At 43.7% G+C, this 23,909-nt stretch overlaps 1 protein-coding gene across 1 annotated transcript in view; it reads right to left on the bottom strand.

Annotated features, from left to right (window-relative positions):
* Positions 1-13,566: 13,566 nt before the first annotated feature.
* Positions 13,567-23,909, bottom strand: part of usp36 (ubiquitin specific peptidase 36) — a 32,111-nt gene continuing 21,768 nt past the window's right edge. The window contains 8 exon segments of the mRNA XM_070435518.1: positions 13,567-13,744; positions 14,095-14,210; positions 14,402-14,593; positions 15,255-15,445; positions 16,779-17,483; positions 17,809-17,939; positions 23,168-23,389; positions 23,703-23,908. Coding sequence (XP_070291619.1) covers positions 13,613-13,744; positions 14,095-14,210; positions 14,402-14,593; positions 15,255-15,445; positions 16,779-17,483; positions 17,809-17,939; positions 23,168-23,389; positions 23,703-23,908 — 1,895 coding nt within the window. The 3' untranslated portion in view covers positions 13,567-13,612.

Here is a 23,909-nt window from a genome sequence, read left to right as displayed (position 1 = left end):
AAGCTAGGAAACACAAGCATTCGGCTTAGCACCACAAGATGACATTTCGCTAAACATGTGTATGCGACCAATAAAATCTAGATTTTCCTGTGGCTCCAGACAGAGCAGACAGACAGACAGCAACAGAGGTAACAGCGCATGCAGACAAGGTAGACAGCAGACAGACAGACAAAAAAGGCAGACAGAGATTGGACAGGGCAGACAGAGAGACAGGCAGAGCAACGAGAGGCACGAGCAGAGATAAAGCAGCAGACAGAGGCAGACAGGCAGACCGGAGGCAGACAGAGATAAACAGGTAACAGGCAGACAGAGGGTAGACAGGCAACAGAGAGAGAACATAGATAGACCGAGCAGAGTTAGATTTCAGAGAGGCAGACGAGATAGACAGAGCAGATTGTGTTATTCAAGGCAGACAGAGAAGACAGAGGCAGAGTGTGATTTCAGAGAGGACAGAGATAGAGGCAGAGTTGTGTATTTCAGAGAAGGCAGACAGAGATAAGAGAGGCAGAGTTGTTTATCAGAGAGGCAGACAGAGATAGAGCAGATGTGTATTCAGAGAGCAACAGAGGCCAGAGTTGTGTATTTCAGAGAGGCAGACAGAGATAGAGGCAGAGTTGTGTATTTCAGAGAGGCAGACAGAGATAGAGGCAGATTGTGTATTTCAGAGAGCAAGACACAGATAGAGGCAGAGTTGTGTATTTCAGAGAAGGCAGACAGAGAGCCAGAGTTGTGTATTTCAGAGAAGTGAAGAAGAAAGATCAACTAACTGATTTCACATCCGCTTCAATGGTGACAGTTACTTTTTTCTCCTTATTTTCAGATGTTTTCCCCCTTCTCAGCTTTCAGGTCCTTCTTCAGACCGTGTCTCTAACCACAGCGGGTGGCTATACGCGCTGCAGGGAGTTTTGGGCGGCTGATTTCTGTCTGAGAGTGTTTTGGCATATGAAGAGGAAGCAGTGTTTAAAATGTGCTGTCTGTAAAGCCCTTCTAATCTCAGGTCTCCAGAAATAAGTCCAAACAGCTGAACTCCGCCTGAGCTGAGATGACTGAAGTAAACAACAGGCCCAGGCCAACCACGTCAGTCATTCGTCTGGAAGCGGGGCTATCTGTCAGAACGACGTGCTCAGCCAACCACACATCAGTCATTTCTGTCTAGAAGGCGGGTTCCATCTGTCAGAACAATGTGCTTGGCCCACTACATGTCAGTCATTCTGTCTAGGAGAGGGACCATCAGTCAGACTGACAGCATGATAGAAGGGACAACAGAGAACACCAACAGGAATAGCAGGGCCTGCCCGTCTAGCAGCTGTAACCACGGCAAACCACACACACCACCTGAAAGCACAACAGCAACCCGAGCCACTGACTGTACTTCCTCTGTGGGTGCACTTTCATCATGTAGAAAGAACTAGATATTGAACATATTGAACAGTATCTAAAACTCTGACTGGTAGCATTAAAAAACAGACATAACCTTTACTTTTCCTCTGACATCACAAAGTAACAAGGAATATAACCTTTTCCTCTGACATCACAAAGTAACAATGAATATAACCTTTTCCTCTGACATCACAAAGTAACAATGGAATATAACACTTTTCCTCTGACATCACAAAGAAGTAACAATGGAACTATAAACCTTTTCCTCTGACATCACAAAAGTAACAATGGAATATAACCTTTTCCTCTGACATCACAAAGTAACAATGGAAATATAACCTGTTTCCTCTGACATCACAAAGTAACAATGAATATAACCTTTTCCTCTGACATCACAAAAACAATGGAATAAACCTTTTCCTCTGACATCACCAAAGTAAACAATGGAAATTAACCTTTCCTCTGACATCACAAAGTAAACAATGGAAATAAACCTTTTCCTCTGACAGTCACAAAAGTAACAATGGAGATATAACCTTTCCTCTGACATCACAAAGTAAACAATGGAATATAACCTTTCCTCTGACATCACAAAGTAACAATGGAATATAACCTTTCCTCTGACAATCACCAATAGTAACAATGGCAATTTATAACCGTTTCCTCCCTGACATCACCGGATTTCTCTATGCTAATCTATGCTACCACATATACGAACGGGAAGCATTTAGCAGTCAGACTACGTTCAAATACCTTAAAAGGGGAGACCAACTTCTACAGCTGTATAATTGCATTGTGAAAACATGCCAGATTATTATTCAAAAGGACTTATAGAAGGGCCACGATTGGTGGCGCGTGAGGATCCACGAATTTACCATCTAATCATGCACGGACTTGGATAATAATCCACTTGTGTGTAGTACTCATGATTGTTGTTGAGATGTAGCGCCAATCCGGCGTCCGACTTCTATCCCCCACGTCTGCATCCATTGACCTCGTTTTACCGCGCATGTACAAGTAATTACGTGGAAATATGAGGATGAAGTTAGCAACGGACTAAAACCTTTTGATTCGCACAATAACAAGGCACTAAAAACCTTCTCTGATATCACAATTGGTTAAAGTGCAAAAAACACATTCCAATTCAGCACATGTAAGTGGGTAAATATGACAAAACACAAGCACTCGCTTTATATTTTTCTATTTGAGTATTTCACCAACTTACAAGTGTTGAATTGTAAATGTGTTTTTTTTCTCCATATCCCATACACCCTCAGAGAGAGTGTCTTACGAACCCTGATGGTACATCCAGCTATTATCAACAGCATCCATCGACTGTCGAAGAGCGCCTAGAGCCAATTTAGTGTGTTAAGCGCCTTTCCTCAAGGGCAATATATATTTTTTGCTCGGCTTGATGTGAACGAGCGACCTTAGGTTACTGTGTGCCCAACACCCCTTTCCGCTAGCTCTACGGAACATAGTCAACAGTGGCCCTATTAGTTTTACGGCCCCATCACATCTGCTCCTTCCGTGCGTTACAGAGGGGCAACAGGAAACATAGCGTTCAATAATCTGTCCTCCTATGTCCATTACACAAGTAAACACAAGACGGCTATGTTGTTGGGCGAAGTAGTACATCCCTGCTCACTAGAGCTTAAAGCAGCACAGCCAATGGCACTTCATCCTGAACATAATAGACCGCGTCTCAGTCCTGGACTTCCCGGAGGCTAGTGTTAGTGTGCCAGCATGACAAAGTCCACCAGCCATATGCTCTTCTGTGCACGGTTGGTGTAGATCCTCTTCCAGTGGCAACGCATCCCCCTCTGCAGAGAGTAAAGAATATATGCGAGACCCAGGAAAGGAATGCAATCAGACTGAGAACATGATTCTCGTGAAACGAGCAACAAAAAAATAAAACTACGCTGCTAAACAACTATTTATTGTCTGGACTAATTAACACACACACACACACAGCACACAACACCACTATTCTGAAGTGACAAGCAAGAAGGAATTACTTCTATCCTCTCGGAGCTATAGTTATGCTGAATAATCTAAGATGCATTACAGAAATGAGATTATGTTGACATTCCTTACCAGTGTTTTTTGACAGTCGAGGGCTGTGTTCCCAAATGTCACCCCATTATCTCCGCTAGATATCGTGCCACTATGTATGGTTAGGGTTCCCATTTGGACGGTAGCGTGAGGACGTGATCCGAGGGACACAGTGGAGTCTAAATGGCTGACTACCATTCCTACATTCCTCTCTCTTATCGTCACATCACAACTTCATTATTACATAAGCGTAAAAGTAAAGTAGTATATTTTAAGTTAACCCCCTGTCATAAGGCCTTTACATTAAGACTGTCTATAAGCAATTACATAACAAGTGTCAACTTAAGACGAAGACTTATTATCACCATTTCATGCACCAGAGCCAGTGATTAGTATGAGACCAGTTTTGCTGAGCCTAAACTACATTTTGTGTCACATTATAAAGTCAGTTGTAATATTCTCAAGCTTCAACCCTTACCGATGCTCAGACCTTAACTACTGTATGTCATGCTCATGGATTGCGCTCTTCTAAATATTGTCCATGCCCCATGGACGGGACTCAATAGTCAAATGTTCACCATAGTCCCAGTGTGCTGTGAGAAGATAAGGCGATAGCGAGCATTCAACACGGTCAGATAAGTGACTGATTGCGTAGCGTAGTGGAGGAGCCTGAACCTCCCCTGTCCCTCAGGTCTATTACACTATACACACACAAAACGACTGACACACCACTCCCAACTGACACAGAAACAAGCCAACACACCACCACTACCCACTGAGACAGAAACAGCCAACACACCACTCCCACTGAGACAGAAACAGCCAAACCACACCACTCCACCTGACACAGAAACAGCCAACACACCACTCCCACTGCCACAAGAAACAGCCAACACACCACTCCCACTGAGAACAAAACACAACACACCACTCTCCACTGAGACAGAAACAGCCAACACACCCACTCCCACTGACACAGTAACACAGCCAACACACCACTCCCACTGAGACAGAAACAGCAAAACACACCACTCCCACTGACACAGAAAACAGCCCTCACAGCCAACACACCACTCCCACTGAGACAGAAACCAGCCAACACACCACTCCCACTGAGACAGAAACAGCCAACACCACCACTCCCACTGAGACAGAAACAGCCCTCTACAGCCAACACACCTCTCCCGCTGAACGAGAACAAGCCAACACACCTCTCCCACTGAACACAGAAACAGCCAACACACCACTCCCACTAGACAAAAAGCCAACACACCACTCCTGCTGAGACAAACAGCCCTAAACACCACACCCACTGAGACAGAAAACAGCCAACACACCAACTCCCACTGACACAGAACAGCAAAACACCACTCCCACTGACAACAGCAAACAGCCCTCTACACCCAACACACCACTTCCCACAGAAACAGCCTCTACAACGACACCACTCCCACTGAGAGCAGAAACAGCCAACACACCACTCCCACTGAGACAGTAAACAGCCAACACACCACTCCCAACTGAACAGAAGACAGCCAACACACCACTCCCACTGAGACAAGAAAAACGCCCTCTACAGCCAACACACCACTCCCCTGACACAGATAACAGCCAACACACCACTTCCCACTAGACAGTAACACCAACACACCACTCCCCACTGACACATGAACAGCCAACCACCACCACTCCCCACTGAGACAGAAACAGCCAGCAACACACCCACTCCCACTGGGAACAGAAACAGCCAACACACCACTCGCACTGAACAAAAAGCAACACACCACTCCCACTGAACAGAAACAGCCAACACACCACTCCCACTGAGACAGTAAACACCAACACACCACTCCCCTGACACAGAAACAGCCAACACACCCACTCCCACTGAGACAGAAACAGCCAACACACCACTCCCACTGAGACAGTAACAGCCAACACACCACTCCCATCTTGACACAGAAACAGCCAACACACCAGCTCCCACTGAGACAGAAACAGGCTCAACACACCACTCCTCACTGAGACAGAACAGCCAACACACCACTCCCACTGACACAGAAACAGCCAACACACCACTCCCACTGAGACAGAAACAGCAAATGATATCTTGCAATGAGGCCATTGCAGCCACCAGCTTCTATTTTCAGATGCATTAGGGAATCAGCAAGCTAACTAATAAATAATTGACATAATCAAGTCTCCATAATCAGGAGCATGATGACGACACCATGGAGTGAAGGAATGACATCATCAAGGATGACTCTCTTGAAGTGTCAGATGATCTCATGCATAGCATTTAACTTCCTGTAAAGAGATCAGTTTACACTGGGGCTTGTTTATCTGGTGCATGCATCATCTGACTAGTATATGGCTGGACTGACGCAACACACAGCCGATACAGTGCACTTGGAAAGTATTCAGACCTCTTGACTTTTTCCACACTTTGTTACTTTACTGCCTTATTCTAAAATTGATTAGGTTGTTTTTTTCTCATCAATCTACACACAATACCCCATAATAACTAAGCAAAAACAGATTTAGACATTTATGCAAACGTATTAAAAATAAAAAATTACATTTACATAAGTTCAGACCCTTTACTCAGTACTTTGTTCAAGCACCTTTGGCAGCGATGACAGCCTTGAGTCTTCTTGGGTATGAACTACTAGCTTGTCACACCTGTATTTGGGGAGTTTCTCCCATTTTTCTCTGCAGATCCAGAGATCCTCTCAAGCTCTGTCAGGTTGGATGGGGAGCATCGCTGGGTCACTCAAGGACATTGAGACTTGTCCCGAAGCCACTCCTGTGTTGTCTTGGCTGTGTGCTTAGGTTCTGAGTGCTCTGGACCAGGTTTTCATCAAGGATCTCTCTGTACTTTGCTCCGTTCACCTTTCCCTCAAACCTGACTAGTCTCCCAGTCCCTGCCACTGAAAAACATCCCCCACAGCATGATGCTGCCACCACCATGCTTCACCGTAGGGATGGTGCCAGGTTTCCTCCAGATGTCACGCTTGGCATTCAGGCCAAAGAGTTCAATCTTGGTTTCATCAGAGCAGATCATCTGGTTTCTCTTGGTCTGAGAGTCTTTTAGGTGCCTTTTGACAAACTCCAAGTGGACTGTCACGTGCCTTTTACTGAGGAGTGGATTCCGTCTGGCCACCCTACCATAAAGGCCTGTTTGGTGGAGTGCTGCAGAAATGATTGTGCTTCTGGAAGATTCTCCCATCTCCACACAGGAACTCTATCAGAGTGACCATCCGGTTCTTGGTCACCTCCCTGACCAAGCCCCTTCTCCCCTTAYTGCTCAGTTTGGCCGGGTAGCCAGCTCAAGGAAGTCTTGGTGGTTCCAAACTTCTTCCATTTAAGAATGATGGAGCCCACTGTGTTCATGGGGACCTTCAATGCTGCAGACATTTTTTGGTACCCTTTCCCACATCTGTGCCTCGACACAATCCTGTCTAGGATCTCTACGGACAATTCCATGGCTTGGTTCGTGCTCTGACATGCAACTGTGGGACCTTATATGGACAGGTGTCCAATCAATTGAATTTACCACAGGTGTACTCCAATCAAGTTGTAGAAACATCAAGGATGATCAATGGAAACAGGATGCACCTGAGCTCAATTTCAAGTCTCATAGCAAAGGGTCTGAATACTTATGTAAATAAGGCATTTATGTTTTGTATTTTTTATACATTTGCCACAATTAAAAACAACTTTTCGCTTTGTGTGTAGGTTAATGAGGACAATTTTTATTAGCGAATTTTAGAATAAGGCTGTAACTTAACATGTGGAAAAAGTGAAGGGTCTGACATCTATGTATTGATGCCATTTAACGAAGAATCTGACAAAACTTAAGCATATTTATTCGTATTCATTCAGTTTTTCTATAAAAACATAATGCTTTTATATAAAAATAAAGAAATGGATTCCAGGAGCCCTGCTTTGAGTGCCTATATAGATACAAATCTATATGGTTCCCCGTGGAAAATTTCCCATATTCATCCTTGACGCAAAGYTTCACCACCATGATGTTCAATAATTCAGCATGCATGTMTTTTTATAGCCCATGAAAATTCAGACCGGACTACCTGTGCTATTCATCAGGTAGCCTAAACCTAAACAACTTCCGCCAATCTTGAACTTGACACATCGGAAAAGGATGTAGCGTGACATGAATCTAGTCGACTTGTCACGCGCAGATCATGGCTTTTGGTAAGCCTAGAAGCGAACGCTTTAAACCTAACACTGAATTAACGGTCATGTTTACTGTAGACAGGTGTTTACACGCGTGAGTCTGCGTTATCTATATGAAGTGACGGAAAGATAAACMACCTACCATAATTCTCCCCATCCATACTGATGCAGGCTTCAGTTTCTTCAGCTCCCTCTGCTGCAACCGATATCTCCAATACGTCCGCCCACGCYTGTCCGGTTGTCAGTCTGCCTGGATGTATCCCTCCCTAAAGTCCCCAACTGATTCGAACGTTTYYCCCCCCTATTTCTTCTATTCCTGCTGAAAGTAAATCGGTTGTAAGTTGTGTACAGTAGCTAGGTATGCAGGCAGAGCTTGGAGAACATCAATCCATCCAAACAGAGAAACCGCACGATCATGGCCCCTCCTTTCAGAGGTGATGTCACGCACTATAACTTAATTTGTCAGATACTATGCCATTTTACTCATTTACATAATTACTGTTGTGAKGAACTAGCACAATTGKCTCAGAAATAAATGTTTCGTTGCACCTGCATGATGTCGGTGCYATGCATTATTTAGTGAGATCCCATGTTAATATTCAGACTTTTATGACACTGTAAAATGACAGTCCATTCGGAAGTATTCAGACCACTCGACTTTCTCCACATTTAGTTGTTACAGCCTTATTCCAAAATTGATTAAATGCCCCCACCCCCAATCTACACACAATACCCCATAATGACAAAKCAAAAACAAGAATGTCAACATTTTTGCTAATTTATAAATAGGTGAGGAAAAAGGAAATATCACATTTACATAAGTATTCAAACCCTTTACTCTGTACTTTGTTGAAGCACCTTTGGTAGCGATTACAGCCTCGATTCTTCTTGGGTATGACACTACAAGCTTGGCACACCTGTATTTGGGGAGTTACTCCCATTCTTCTCTGCATAACCTCTCAAGCTGGGACAGGTTAGATGGGGAGCATTGCTGCACAGCTATTTTCAGGCCTTTCCAGAGATGTTCGATCAGGTTCAAATCCGGGCTCTGGTGGGCCACTCAAGGACATTGAGACTTGTCCTGAAGCCACTCCTGCATTGTCTTGGCTGTGTGCTTATGGCTGTTGTCCTGTTGGAAGGTGAACCGTTGCCCCAGTCTGAGGTCCTGAGTGCCACCTGAGTGGTTTTCATCAATGATCTCTCTGTACTCCGTTCATCTTTGCCTCAATCCTGACTRGTCTCCCAGTCCCTTAAAAACATCCCCACACCATGCTTCACTGTAGGGATGGTATTAGCCAGGTGATGAGCGGTGCCTGGTTTCCTCCAGATGCGACACTTGGCATTCAGGCCAAAGAGTTCATTCTTGGTTTCATCAGAGCAGAGAATCTGGTTTCTCATGGTCTGAGATGCCTTTACTTTTCCTGAGAAGTGGCTTCCGTCTGGCTACTCTACCATAACGCCTGATTGATGGAGTGCTGCAGAGATGGGGTTCCTTCTAGAAGGTTCTTCCAACTCCACAGAGGAACTCTGTCAGTGACTATCGGGTTCTTGGTCACCTCCCTGACCAAGGCCCTTCTCCCTCAATAGGTATTCTTGGTGGTTCCAAATTCTTCCATTTAAAATGAATGATTCACTGTGTTCTTAGGGAGCTGCAATGCTGCAGAAATGTTTTGGTACCCTTCCCAGATCTGTGCCTCGACACATCCTGTCTCAGAGCTCTACGGACATTCCTTTGACATCATGGCTTGGTTTTTGCTCTAACATGCACTGCATCTTTAGGACCTTATATAGACAGGTGTGTGCCGTTCCAAATCATGTCCAATCAATTGAATTTACCACAGGTGGATTCCAATCAAGTTGTAGAAACATCAAAGATGATCAATGGAAACAGGATACACCAGAGTTAAATGTTAAGTCTCATAGCAAAGGGTCTGAATAACTTTTTATAAACATACCTTATCAAAAATGTCTAAAAACCTGTGTGTAGATTGAGGAAATTAATTTAATCAATTTTACAATAAGGCTGTAACGTAACAAAATGTGGAAAAAGTGAAGGGTCTGAATACCTTCCAAATGCGCTGTAGGAGGCCATAAACAATTCAAAAGCAGTCTGATATTCATTCAGGCTTTTGGTGGTTAGTAGAAAATATGAATATATTCTACTAACAAAGAAGCAAGACCAGACCCTATTCTCACAAAGTCATAACTTTATTGCACCTGTATAGCTAATTACATTCTCATTTTGGTAAGAGTCACTTTTCATTATGAAATGTCTCTCCTTGGTCTGAAAAGGCGGTGCAAGATATAGAACCATCAATGCAAATATGAGGTGGATCAGTCACACCAGAATAATGTCCCCGTGTCAGTTCCCTTGAGAATCGAACATGTCCTAAAGCTAATTTCACAGTCAACATTAAAACACATCAATGGAACTGGTGTGAAACCGCTCTCATACTGTATGACACTACAGTAACAAGGTGTCTCGTATGAAACTCGCACATATGAACATCCATCATCTGCAAGAGATTATTTAAAGTTTCACAATCCCCACCAACCCAAATACAGATTACCTGTATTTGTTATCTGTATTTTTTATAGCACATTAAAGATTTGTGAAACATTTCTTTAAATTATTTAACAATTCTTTAAATTACTTATCAATTAACTATACTGTTTAAGCTGACATCTCTAGAATGAAAGTCAATGGGTGGATAGAACTATACTAGCCTCGTACGAATCATCCTGATCTCACAAGCTTGCATTCTGTTTCCGTGTAGCCGATCAGATCAGGATGGTTTGTACGAGGCTTGGTCTACGCAGGGATGACGGGGAAAGCATGGGAAACACCAGGTGGACTGTACAATCTTCTACACTGGCAAAGCGGTTTTGTTAAGGACTATCATTCATGATCTATTTATCAAAATCGGTGCCCAGATAAAGTGGAAGATCCCATGTTTTCACCCCCAAATATACTTGTAGAAAACAGCATCTGCAGGATAAAAATGGTGGTGGTGTAATAACATGTGGACTTGGCTAGAAGGTTGGTTGTACATGAGGGTTGTAAGGTTGGGGGATGTTCCAGATGACCAGTTAGTTGGACTGTCTGTGGGTGATTTGCATAGAGAGAGACACAGATTGAGACAATGATCATGTACTAATAGCATATACATCAACGTCAAACTAACAATGCCTGGGGCAACGCAKGTCATCTAGCCTGGCCCCAGATATCTGTGCTGCATTTACAATGGCCATAGGTGTTGGCCAAACCACACAAACAGATCTGGGACCAGCACATGTAACTCTTTATCTGGGATAGAACACAAAGAAAGAACTGTTGGTTCATATTGAGGCCCAAAATTCATTCAGAAAACACATGACGCACAACAGGAGCTGGACTCCACTGGTGATGGAGCATTACTAAACGATGGTCACCAACCCAACTTTTAGTTAGAGACCAGGGACTTGACATTTTGGGAATAACAAGCAGAAGAGATGAGCAATTMGCTCCACTCATGACCTACTGTAGATGTCTAGGGTTGAACAAAAAGTTCAATACAACCCACCCACCCAGAATCACACTCATTCTCTTTTGCAAAACAGAATGGTACGATTTACCAGAAAGGAGAGCAAATGGATTAGAAAGCAGATGAAACAATGATATGTCTAATACATTAAAAAGGTGGATTATGTGGTGTTACAAACAGGCAAAGCCTTTACATTATCGTTACAGTCCCCAACTTGACCTGGGGGTAGAGACATATGAACTTTGCAATTAGCTGATGTAGGGGCAATTCATATTCCAGCATCACTTGGTGTTAATCGACCATGACATTTTTCTATTCTGACACRTCTACCAAATGACATCATCTTCAGAACCGTCAAATTCAATTCCCCCAGGAAAGGAAACAAAAACAAACCATTAGGGATGCAGAACTGAATATTCTGATACAGGAAACTTCAAATACCACCATCATGCATGCAATAATCAACAAGATTAAACTAAAGATGGAGGCCTTTTGTCTGCTTGGGACAGGCATGTGACTGTTTCCCCCTCCAAATTCATGCTTGTAAAATAAGAGTACAATCAGAATATGTAAATGTGTCAGCAGCAGCCACAGTGGGTCAGTTTCATCAAGTCATGTAGAACATACCAAGAAGGCATGTAGAACATACCAAGAAGGCATGTAGAACATGACCACGAAAGCATGAGAACATACCAAGGTAAGGCATGTAGAACATACCAAAGAAGGCATGTAGAACATACAAGAAGGCATGTAGAACATAGAGGCTCCGAGAGGTCTGTGCATACCAAGAAGGATGTAAACATACCAAAAGGCATTGTGGCAAAGAAATCACACAGAATTAGAAAACATAAAAGCATAAAGTATCAATCATTCAGACTACTAAGAGAGAGGATGGGTTAAAACAAATCAGTTATGATGGTTTTCACCATCTGCGGTCCTGTTCATGTTTCGGATTTTAAAGGTGACTTGGTGATTTGGTGATGGTGATAAGCGCGAGATGGTCACCACACTCTTCAACATACAGATAGGCATATCAGAGAGCATACACATCTATTGGCCCACTGGCTTGCAGATCGCCAGTCTGCAGATCCTAAGTCTGCAAACAGTACAAGCTTGTACAAGTGGTGTAGTAGAGGGTAAACGCACGTAAATGACATTTACGTATGTTTTTGTATTTTACCCACCGTTTGCGGAAAAATGCATTGCACGTATAGGGAGTGTTGCTTTACTCAGCAAGAACGGCTATCAACGTTTGCAACCCAATTTTTTTATACACTAAATCACTGGTTGCCACCATTTTAGAATGTTCAGAGAAATAGATGGTGTAGAACAGATGATTATGTTATATGTTGTAATAGGAAGTCATTTCAGCTCTTTTACATTACTAAATTCAAAGTTCTGAACGTTTCGCCACCTGAACACAACCCAAGTGTCTCCCTCATAGTTTCAATACATTTAGCTGATGGTAAGGGTATCTAGCAACATTATCAAAATCTCTCACCTCATCCTTTCACACAGATAAATGCTATATGGTCACTGCACATCCTTTGATATCGGCTAAAAATCCAAAACCGTCCCCTAGAGTAGCCCAACCATGTAAAATGTCCAAATATGAGAATTCCTGACATGACTTGTTCTGAATTCATAACATAGTGTCATGTATTACCACAGATGGAAGCTCAGCAGCATCACAGTAGGTAAATCATCATATTCCATGAGCAGCTTGAGACCATTGACGGAACAATATTTTATATCCATCTGAGACAACTGTGTAGAAGCAATGGTCAACTCATTGTTGCTGAACCCTGGCTGACGATGGTAATCACAGCCCGTGTTGGTCAGCTCACCAGACTCGGTCATCAAAGGAAGACTAGGCGTAAGTTCTACAGTGAAGAGAAGCACCAGATCAAAGATGGTCATTATCTCTCCGAAAGGTGTGTTCTGTCAACAGGCCATGGTCTCTCGTATTGCCAATCAGGGTATGAACCGCCAAACACAATCAAAAAAGAGTAAACATTGTTACAGTGGCGTCACGTGTCGTCATTCAGTTGTTGTACTGTATGTGGCCAAACATCCATTCTGGTTGGCTCTCAGTGACTGTATCCAAACATCCATTCTGGTTGGCTCTCAGTGACTGTATCCAAACATCCATTCTGGTTGCTCTCAGTGACTGTATCCAAAATCCATTCTGGTTGGCTTCAGTGACTGTATCCAAACATCATTCTGGTTGGCTCTCAGTGACTGTATCAAACATCATTCTGGTTGGCTCTCAGTGACTGTATCCAAATCCATTCTGGTTGGTCTCAGGACTGTATCCAAACATCCATTCTGGTTGGCTCTCAGTGGTACTGTATCCAAACATCCATTCTGGTTGGCTCTCAGTGAGTGTATCCAAAACATCATTCTGGTTGGCTTCTCAGTGACTGTATCCAAACATCCATTCTGGTTGGCTCTCAGTGACGGTATCCAAAGCCGGTCTTCTTAGCGCCGGGTGTGACCGACCACATGCTCCGCCGGTCCTGGATCTTCTGAAAGATATTGCCGCTCCTCCTCTTCTCTCGCTTATACTTTTTCATTTTCTTCACCTGTTCATACACACATAAGAAATGTTAAGACCAGAGGTACCAGAGGTAACATGTTCCAGAACCAGTTAGCGGTGCATTCCAAGGCATGGTTGTAGGAACAGAAGGAGCCCTTCACCCAGGCTTTAGATGCAGAGCTAACTGGTGCATTCAGTTTCCACTAGGACTCTAGTGGAAGGCCAGGAGAGCCAGGATGTTGCTAAATATCCGGGATAAAAATTGAAACAGCACCCTAGGTAAGTCAAAAACAAGCTACAACTAAAGTATCCCTTTAACATAATGTCTTCTGTTGAAAMGATCACTATGTGAAAACAGCTTTCCACGGGCTTGTGTGTCTGTGGGTGCCCTCTCACCTTTCCACTGTCAAAGTCCTCGTCCCACTCGTCAATCACCGTGTCGGTTCTGGCATCGCGGGTGTCGTCAATGGCATCCCTACTGATGGCAGATGCCTCTCCCTCCCAGCTGAGGACTGGACACACCCACCCCCCTCAGTCATTACAGCGCTACGCACAACAGCGGTATGAGCTGCTACTGCCATTAGTCTCCCAGAGAGACTTAGCTAGCTACATAAATAACGTTGCTAAAACTTTTTACTACAATTTCTTGACTCCACTGGAGGTAAAGTGCAACCTTGAGAATGTCTTATGTTCTAGATCTCACCTTGGGTTCCATAGGCTTTGTCCAAAGAGTTCTTCAGGAGCTCCTCAACCACTCCACCACTCCTCTTGCCATCCCAGACCATGGGGGCTGGGCGGGGGACATCCCCGGTCCCCTCCTCTGCTGCTTCTGCAGCGGGGGCCTTGGAGCGCTTGTAGCCATCCTTAACCTGGCTGTCCCACACGATCACTCCAGCTATGGTGGTGGGGGGAGGAGTAGAGTGAGGTGAAACATTCACAACCAGGGACAACTAAAACCAGATTTAATGTAGCTAATGAAGATAATGGACCTGTAGTTTTATATAATATCATCTTTGAGAACTAACAAGCACCAAAATAAAAGCTTGACAGTCAGGAAGAAATAAAAATTCCCAAAACAATTAATTTAGCAGCATTGTGCATTATGTTTGAGCAAAAGAACAGCAGTAACCATGACAAAACGCATGGAATCACAGTAAACTTCTTTAAAACTAAAACTGTAAAATTGTAGGAAAACGGCGGAAAGCGTTTTTCCAGCTACAAAGCCAGGAGGGTGGGGCCGACCGCGCTCATTGCCACGCCCACCACCTACACCCCTTTCTAATCCAGAAATAACCTTAACATTTGCAGATGCAACAAAAAGAGCCACAATAAAACARAAATGTGAGCCCTGGGAAATGTAATAATGTATACATCATTTACATAATGCAAAACAAGGATAGAGCCTAATCAAGAGATATTGCCCAMATGAGTTCAAGTCCTGAAACCATATTAGAATATGAGTTTAGAAAAGTTTTGCCAAATAGGTTATGGTAAAAATGTGTAAGACTGGACTGTTGGCTTCAGTCAATGCAGCAGTGTGTGGTGTGGGGGTCTACCGGTGCTCTCCACGGTGCCCTTCTTAGGAAGGGCCTCCGCTGCTTCAGTGTCGCTCCTCTGGTCGTCGAAGCAACAACGTCTGCTTTCCTCCCACTGTTTCACCTCTTCTTTTAGCCTGCGCTTTTTTAACTTCTTTGGCGCAGTAGAATCCCCAGCGCCGTTTTCAACAACCGTGTCCCTCATCCCAGAACTACGGTACAAAAAAACATATTTATATTTTTAACGTGTCAATGTGCAAAGAAACTGGACATTTGGTTGTATTTTCACCTATATCTCCCATGTAAGATTCCATATTGGTCAGGGTAGGTTTGACCCAGTGATACATGCTATATGTTGCTTCCAATACATTTAGCTAATATCTTGCATCACAGCCTTATATATATATATATATAAATAAGTATCAGTCCAAAAGTTTGGACACCTACTCACTTCAGGGATTTTCTTTATTTCCACATCGTAAAATAGTGAATACATTAAAACTATGAAATAACAAATATGGAATCATGTAGTAACCCCCCCAAAAAAGGTGTTAAATCTTTTTGGGGGCGGATTTGACATGATGACATGATGAGTAGCCACCCGTTGCCTTGATGACAGCTTTGCATTCTCTCAACCAGCTATGAGGTAGTCACCTGGAATATATTTCAATTAACAGGTGTGCCTTGTTAAAAGTTACATTTGTGGAATATCTTTCCTCAATGTGTTTGAGCCAATCAGTTTTGTTGTGACAAGGTAGGGGTGGCATACAGAAGATAGCCCTATTTGGTAAAAGACCAAGTCCATATTTTGGCAAGAACAGCTCAAATAAGCAAAGAGAAACAGTCCATCATTACTTTAAGACATGAAGGTCAGTCAATCAGGAACATTTCAAGAACTTTTACAGTTTCTTAAAGTGCAGTCGCAAAAACCACTATGATGAAACTGGCTCTCATGAGGACCGCCACAGGAATGGAAGACCCAGAGTTACCTCTGCTGCARAGGATAAGTTCATTTGAGTTACCAGCCTCAGAAATTGCAGCCCAAATAAATGCTTCAGAGTTCAAGTAACAGACACATCCCAACATCAACTGTTCAGAGACCGTGAATCAGGTCTTCATGGTCAAATTGCTCCAAAGAAACCACTGCTAAAGGACACCAATAATAAGAAGAGACTTGCTTAGGCCAAGAAACACAGCAATGGATGGCTAATTTGAAGAACCACAAATATATTTAGATTTGTTWAAAAAAAATTGGGTTACTACATGATTCCATATGTATTATTTCATAGAGTACATGTCTTCACTAGTATGTCTTCACTATTATTCTACAATGTAGAAAATAGTAAAAATCAAGAAAAACCCTTGAATGAGTAGGTGTGTCCAAACTTTTGACTGGTACTATAAGTATTATTTACTTTTTGATGCGTTTTAACTGAAACGTTTACTGCTGCAGGTCTAAAGCTACATGACCAGACAGAAAAATAATAGTAGTCTGTAATGCATCTACGTTTTCTAGCTGGAATATCACAATAACATCTCAGTGACCTTTCTGAAACAGAACGTGTTGATGTCGCTTCCTCCGGTCCCTCCTCCAATCTCCTTTTCTTCTTCTTCCTCCTCCTCCTCTTCATCATGGTCACAGTGTCCATACTCTGCTCTCCTTGATTCGCATCACACTGGAGAACCACTGGAACCAACTGGAGCTTACTCTCAGGCTGGGGATGGGGCTGCTTTGGTTGTTCCAGGGCTCTTTTGTCAGGGGGGCTGAGTCGCCATGATCCACCCTGACACCAGTCCTCCTCTTGGGCCGGCGGTGAAGCCTCCAGATGAGACTGAACCCTTTCYCTGTGGTTCTCGGCTGTATCTCCATCCTCTTCCTCCCTCTTTCTYTTCTTTCTCCTTTTCCTCCTCTTCCTCTCACTGGCCGGTTCGATCAGTTGGGGCTCAGCGGGGATGTCTGATATGACGTAGGCCAGTGCTGGCTCTCGCTCTCCGCCTTCCATCTCAGAGTGACGCCGTTTCTTCTTTTTCTTCTTTAAGGAGGTGGCGGAACTGCTTGGGCCAGGCGCTGACAGACTGGGGGTCTTGGTAGGTTTAGGGCTCTTTGGAAGGTGGGTCTGAAGCCCATTGGTTTTTGGAGAGAGGGTGGAGTTTGATTTCTGGGGACTCTGATGCTTAGATGGGATGCCTGAGTGGACATGGTGGGCTGCGGGTGGAGATTGCAGTTTGGGTGAATGGAATGGACCAACCCTGAGAGGGGAACGAGAAGAAAATGTTCAAGAACAAAATAGGAGAAATTCAAACCATCCAGCAAAATATTGTACACAATGTATAGTCTTATGTATTGCTTCAAAAGTTCACCAATGGGACAGTAAACCAGTGTGAACTGGGTGATGTTCAGTAGAGCATACCGTAACAAACTGCTTTGAAAGGGAAACAGAATGCAGTGTTTCTAAATTGGACAAACTTAGTACCACCCTGTTTTACTCGGTTTCAAATAGTTCTCCTGTTTTGTGCCTAACTGGACACAATGCTGTGTRYGGTCTGTTGAGGGGGGACRTGGTGCGGTTCGTACCTGTGACTGTGAGTGGGTGAGGTGGAGGTGAGGTTGTTAAGTTGAGCAGGATGCGTGCGGTCACTGGACGGATGGCGTGGCAGGTGGGGGTGTTGAGCCTCAGTGCTGCTCGGACTCCGGCTGCGACTGGCCTGCAGTTATCGACAAAAATAAAAACTTGGTGGTCTAAAAGAAAATTGCCATGAACGTGACAAAAAAGGAGGGATGATCAAATAAGGAGGAAGGAATCATTGTAAAGACGGATGGAAGAACAAATTAACAAGGGAGAGAGAAAAACAGGAGAGGATGGTATGGCAGAGAAGAGTTAGAAATGGTTAGAAGAAAATAATTGGAACTGAAACAAAAAGAGACAAAACATTGTAAAAAAGAGGCGACTACTAATACAGGGCTGTCTAACCCTTCCTGGAGATACTGTCCTGTAGGTTCTCACTCCAGCTTTTCAATTCAACCCCAGTTGTTACTAACCTGATTCAGCTTATCAACAAGCTAATTATTAGAATCAGGTGTGCTAGATTAGGGTTGAGTGAAAACCTACAGGACAGTATCTCTCCAAGAACAAGGTTGGAGAGACCTGTACTGGAGTATGTGGTTAGTAAGACAAGAGAAAAAGAACACAGACGTGTACTAGTCTTGCATAGGGCTGGGCGGTATACCATATACACACCGGTATTGCTGTCTCTTATACACATCGCTGGGCGGTATACCATATACACACACACCGGTATTGATGCACGGAGCGGTTCGAGCTTTTACTTTACCTTCTATAACCATGTCCATGTTTGGTTTGTTAAAATGTGGTACTCAACTCCAGCAYGTAAAATGTCAGTTTTTATAGTTTACTCCTTTCGCTACTTGAGTTTAATACTAAAATACTAATGGTGCCGGAAGACATGGCTGCCATTTTACAGGCTCCAAACCAATTTGCGTTATTTTTTACTTATTTTGTACATAATGTTTCTGCCACCGTCTCGTAYGGCCGAAAAGAGCTTCTGGATATCAGAACAGTGATTACTCACCTCGTACTGGATAAAGTTTTTTTTCTTTAACTAGGCTGACGCGAAGGATTTACTTCAGACACCCAACAAGGCCCAAATCCACGTAATTCGCATGAAGAAGAGATATAGGGGTCGTAGGTCGGGGTGCCTTGTAAGAATCCGACGATGTGGGTAACCCGCCCCTACCATCAGTTTTATTTTCCAACGTGCAATCATTGGATAATAAACTGGATTAATTCCGATCAAGACTATCCTATCAACGGGAGATTAAACTGGAATATCTTATGTTTCACTGAGATGTGGATGAACGACAAAATGGTAACAAATCAAATTTTATTAGTCACATGCGCCGAATACAACCTTGCATAGAGCTGGCTGGGTTTTCCGTGCATCGACAAGAGAGAACAGCTGCCTCCGTTAAGACAAGTGGTGGACGTCTGTGTCTATTTGGCAATAACAGCTGGTGCACGGGATCAAATATTAATGAAGACTCAATGTTTTGCTCGACTGAGGTGGAGTATCTCATGATAAACTGTAGACCACACTATCTAACAAGAGAGTTCTCATCTATATGTTTCGTTGCTGTCTATTTACCACCACAAACAGATGCTGGCACTAAGACCGCACTCAACAAGCTGTATAAGGCYATAAGCAAACAAGAAAATCCTCATTCAGAGACGGCACTCCGGCACACTCTTAATGTAGGGAAACTTAAATCCGTTTTACCGCATTTTCTACCAGCATGTTATATGTGCAACCAGAGAAAAACTATATAGACTACAGATGACCTTCACACACTCCACACACAGAGACACATACAAAGCTCTTCCTCGCCCTCCATTTGGCAAATGTGACCAAAACTCTATCCTCCTGATTCCGGCTTACAAGCAAAAACTAAAGCAGGAAGTACCTGCGACTCGCTCAATACGGAAGTGGTCAGATGACGCAGATGCTAAGCAACAGGACTTTTTTGCTAGCAGACTGGAATATGTTCCGGGATTCTTCCCATGGCATTGGAGTACACCACATCAGTCCCCTGCTTCATCAATAAGTGCATTGATGATGTCGTCCCCACAGTGACCGTACATAAATACCCCAACCAGAAGCCATGGATTACAGGCAACATCCGCACTGAGCTAAAGGGTAGAGCTGCTGCTTTCAGGGAGCGGGACTCTAACCCGGAATCTTATAAGAAATATTGCTATGCCCTCCAACGAACCATCAAACAGGCAATGAAAGCATCAATACAGGACTAAGATTGAATCCAACTACACCGGCTCAGACACTCATCGGATGTGGCAGGGCTTGCAAACTATTATGGACTGCAAAGGGAAGCACAGCCACGAGCTGCCCAGTGACACAAGCCTACCAAACAAGCTAAATGACTTCTACGAACACCTTGAGACAAGTAACACTGACGCATGCATGAGAGCACCAGCTGTTCCGGACGACTGTATGATCATGCTCGCCGCAGTCAATGTGAGTAAGACCTTTAAACAAGTCAACATTCACAAGGCCAGACGGATTACCAGGACGTGTACTCCGAGTATGTGCTAACCAACAGGCAAGTGGCTTCACTGACATGTTCAACCTGTCCCTGACCGAGCCTGCAATACCTGCATGTTTCAAGCAGACCACCATAGTCCCTGTGCCCAAGAACACCAAGGTAACTTGCCTAAATGACAACTGATCCGTAGCACTCACATCTGTAGCCATGAAGTGCTTTGAAAGGCTGGTAACGGCTCACACCATTATCTCAGAAATCCTAGACCCACTCCAATTTGCATACCGCCCCAACAGAGCCAGAGATTACGCAATCTATTGCATTCCACACTGCCCTTTCGCACCTGGACAAAAGGAACACCTACGTGAGAATGCTATTCATTGACTACAACACCATAGTGCCCTCAAAGCTCACCACTAAACTAAGGACCCTGGGAATAGTCACTTTACCTCTACCTACATATTACCTCAACCTGTGCCCCCCCCAAATTGACATTATATACAGGGGGTAACGGTACAGCCTCGTTACTGTCGTTTTATTGTTGCTCTTTAATTATTTGTTTTTTCTATTTTCTTTTTTTCATGTTTATATTTATTGTTAACTTCAGTTTATTTAGTAATTATTTATTTTTTAATCTTAAAACTAAATTGTTGGTTAAGGGCTTTTAAGTAAGCATTTCCCTGGTAGGACTACACCTGTAGTATTCAGCGCATGTGACAAAATATGATTTGAGTCACATCCCCCCCGATGCTCAGACTGATGCATGCAGCCAACCACACCAAGCCCTGCCTCGTCACCAGTTGCTCGACCACAGAGCCGCAATAACTTTCTTGCTGTTGACTCTGCATGGTCAGATGGATATGATGTTGGGACATGCTGCTGTCCACAAGCATTCTATACACTATTCCTTTGTGTATCTTACTATTTGCTAGTTTGTCTTTTCTTAGCAAGGTCGCTAATGCTAAATCGCTAGTTAGTACATTTAGCAAACGTAGCTAGCTAATACTGACTAGTGCCAGTGCATGCCTAGATAAGCATGTTTGTGCAATGGTATCTTATCAGAGAGGAATAGGCAAAGCATGAATGTTAGCTAGCTAGCTACATGAAGTAAGAAAACATGTAATGTAACATCTAATTCGGGTCACCTGGAAACACTGACCAACACTGGTTCCTACCCTGTAAATAATTCCTCCCTGGTTTATTCATTCATGGTCATGTCAAAACATCGTATTCACGGTGCTGCCCACTATATTCCAACAGTTCACTAGGTCTATATTATTTGCCCATATCATGCTGCGTGGCACAGTGTGGAGGTGGATTGAATGGTATAAATGGAGAAATTGAAATGACTTATTTTTGTTGCTACTCTAGGGTCTACTCAAAGCATATTACTCAAAACTACTCAAAGCATATTTAGATCAATTATTTAAAAATAATTATTCATAAAATACTGTAAAATATGATATTTGATCCATATCGCCCAGCCCTAGTCTGACAGTAGACTAGTTGGTTGATTTGATAGGAGAATAGGAACAGTGTACTAGTTTTACAGTAGACTACAACAGATCCAATTGTCATACAATCAATTTGATAGGATAATATCGAACACAGCAAATTTTTAAGAGTTAGGGATAGAGGTGAAGGGAAGGAAGGCAGCAGGCAACAAAGACACTACATGCTTCCAAGGCAAAGACCAGGGAAAGCAGCTGTATTGCTGATAGACTAAATAAGGGCCCTGTGTTTAGGTTGTCACATGACCTGGATTTTAACCTTAATTTTAAGCCTTTTCCAGAACTTAGAATTAGACCAAAAATGTACACAATTGTCTGAGGATGGTGCTGGACCATCTGACGTTAAAAAAAGGATAGTTTGATGAAACAGCTTTAAATTTAAAAAAGGTTGAACTACATGTCGTGTAACATGATTAACCAAAAGACAGGGCCCTAACTATAAAGACTACTAAACTATGATTAGGCCTAGCCTATTTTCCAGTGTCGCGCCATCTGTGTGAGCCAGTGCTTACTTGCACCAGAGAGCTTTAAAAACAGACGCAACATACTACTTCCTGTTACATCTGCGACAAATATCCACCGTCAATCGGAGACTGGCAAAGTTATCCACAAGGCGTTTACAATCAGAGACAGTGTCTTCGTTTTAAAATCAGACAAACCTCTCTCACAGTATTCAGTACTGGCTTGCCCCGACAGAGCTGTAGTGGCTAACATGCTGACCAGACGTGTCTCATGTGCGAGCGTTGCATAAATGTACACATGCATTCAATCATTGCACCCACACTGCTCGCGAGCGTCTGCGTAGCCAGGCGCTAAAATAGAAATTGGTTCTAATTGTGATGCTCGACGCGCTTCAAGTCCTGCCTCTCCCATCTCCTCATTGGTTTTTAGGAGCATATACCCACGTGGGTGACTGAAAGATTAACTGAGGTCCACACTCCAGTTGGTTGTGGTAATGCACCTTAAAGTTGATTATATGGCGGTTGGCAAAGTCCAAAGAAGAAAAAGAAGCCTGAAGGAAAGATGACTAGAAATTCATTTGGTCTACCGTTTTATCGGTGGATTATTGTTGGAGTAGTAGACCTTGTGCATTTCAGGTAAAATAACAACCCAATGTTTATATCCCAGGACAAATTAGCTAGCAATAGCAAGCTAGCTAAATTACCATAAATGTTTAATGCTTTTCGAACGGTCCCCAAATTAATATAATTGGTTCAGAGTTTGTTTAGCCATTTCAACCTGCGTGTCCTGATCGCATCAGGTGTCGGTGTATAAAATCAACTTGCGCGCGTGCAGTCTGGTCAGCAAGTAAGCGGCTACGGAGCCATTCACGGTGCCTCTAGTCTCACCTTCTTGGCCGACAGGGCCAATTTCTTGGCGGGCGGGGGAGACGTGGTGCTGGTGGGTGAAGATGTGATGTTGTTGAGGGCCAGAGGTTTTAGCTTGACTGTCTTCTGCTCCTCCGTGCCCACGCGCTCCACACTCTTGGCAGGGGAGGCCATGCCGTTCGAGACGTTCCTAGGGGGGGTGGACGTCCCACCAACCGGCGCACTTTTGGTACCCATGGAATCCTGGATGACAATAGCAAGCATTTGATTCTGATGAATAACGTGACCAGAAACCAATGACATRCAGACAAACTGACCATCTTATATCTGTATGGTAAATCCAGTATAACATTAACATGACTGGGCTAAAGAGTAATGGGAACWATTAYATTCTGAGTGAGGGAAGYGCATGTAAATAAGACAACRTGCATGTTTGAGAAATGCACATTTTCATCCTGTATGTGACCGCAATTATATAAGGGTACATTTTGTGCAGTTATAGTAGACAGACTGCCCGTCCAATAGAATTGATCATATATTTTAAGTAGTGCTGTACCTTGGAGTCGGAGGTGTCTGCCGAGGAGGAGTCTGACAGGGACTTGAGTGAGGTAGATGCAGCCAGGCCCCTGGCCCCTTGGTTCCCGTGCCTCCGGTCTCCGCCGTCCGACCTGCTGCCCACACCGTTGGAGGGGGCGGGGGTGCTGCTGCGCGCCTGGGGCTGCTGAGGACAAACAGGGTTCTTCAGCTTCTTGAAGGGCTCTCG

This window comes from Salvelinus sp. IW2-2015, linkage group LG27, assembly GCF_002910315.2.
Source record: "Salvelinus sp. IW2-2015 linkage group LG27, ASM291031v2, whole genome shotgun sequence".
NCBI classification, from domain to species: Eukaryota; Metazoa; Chordata; class Actinopteri; order Salmoniformes; family Salmonidae; genus Salvelinus; species Salvelinus sp. IW2-2015.
This window is presented reverse-complemented; position numbering and strand designations above follow the sequence as displayed.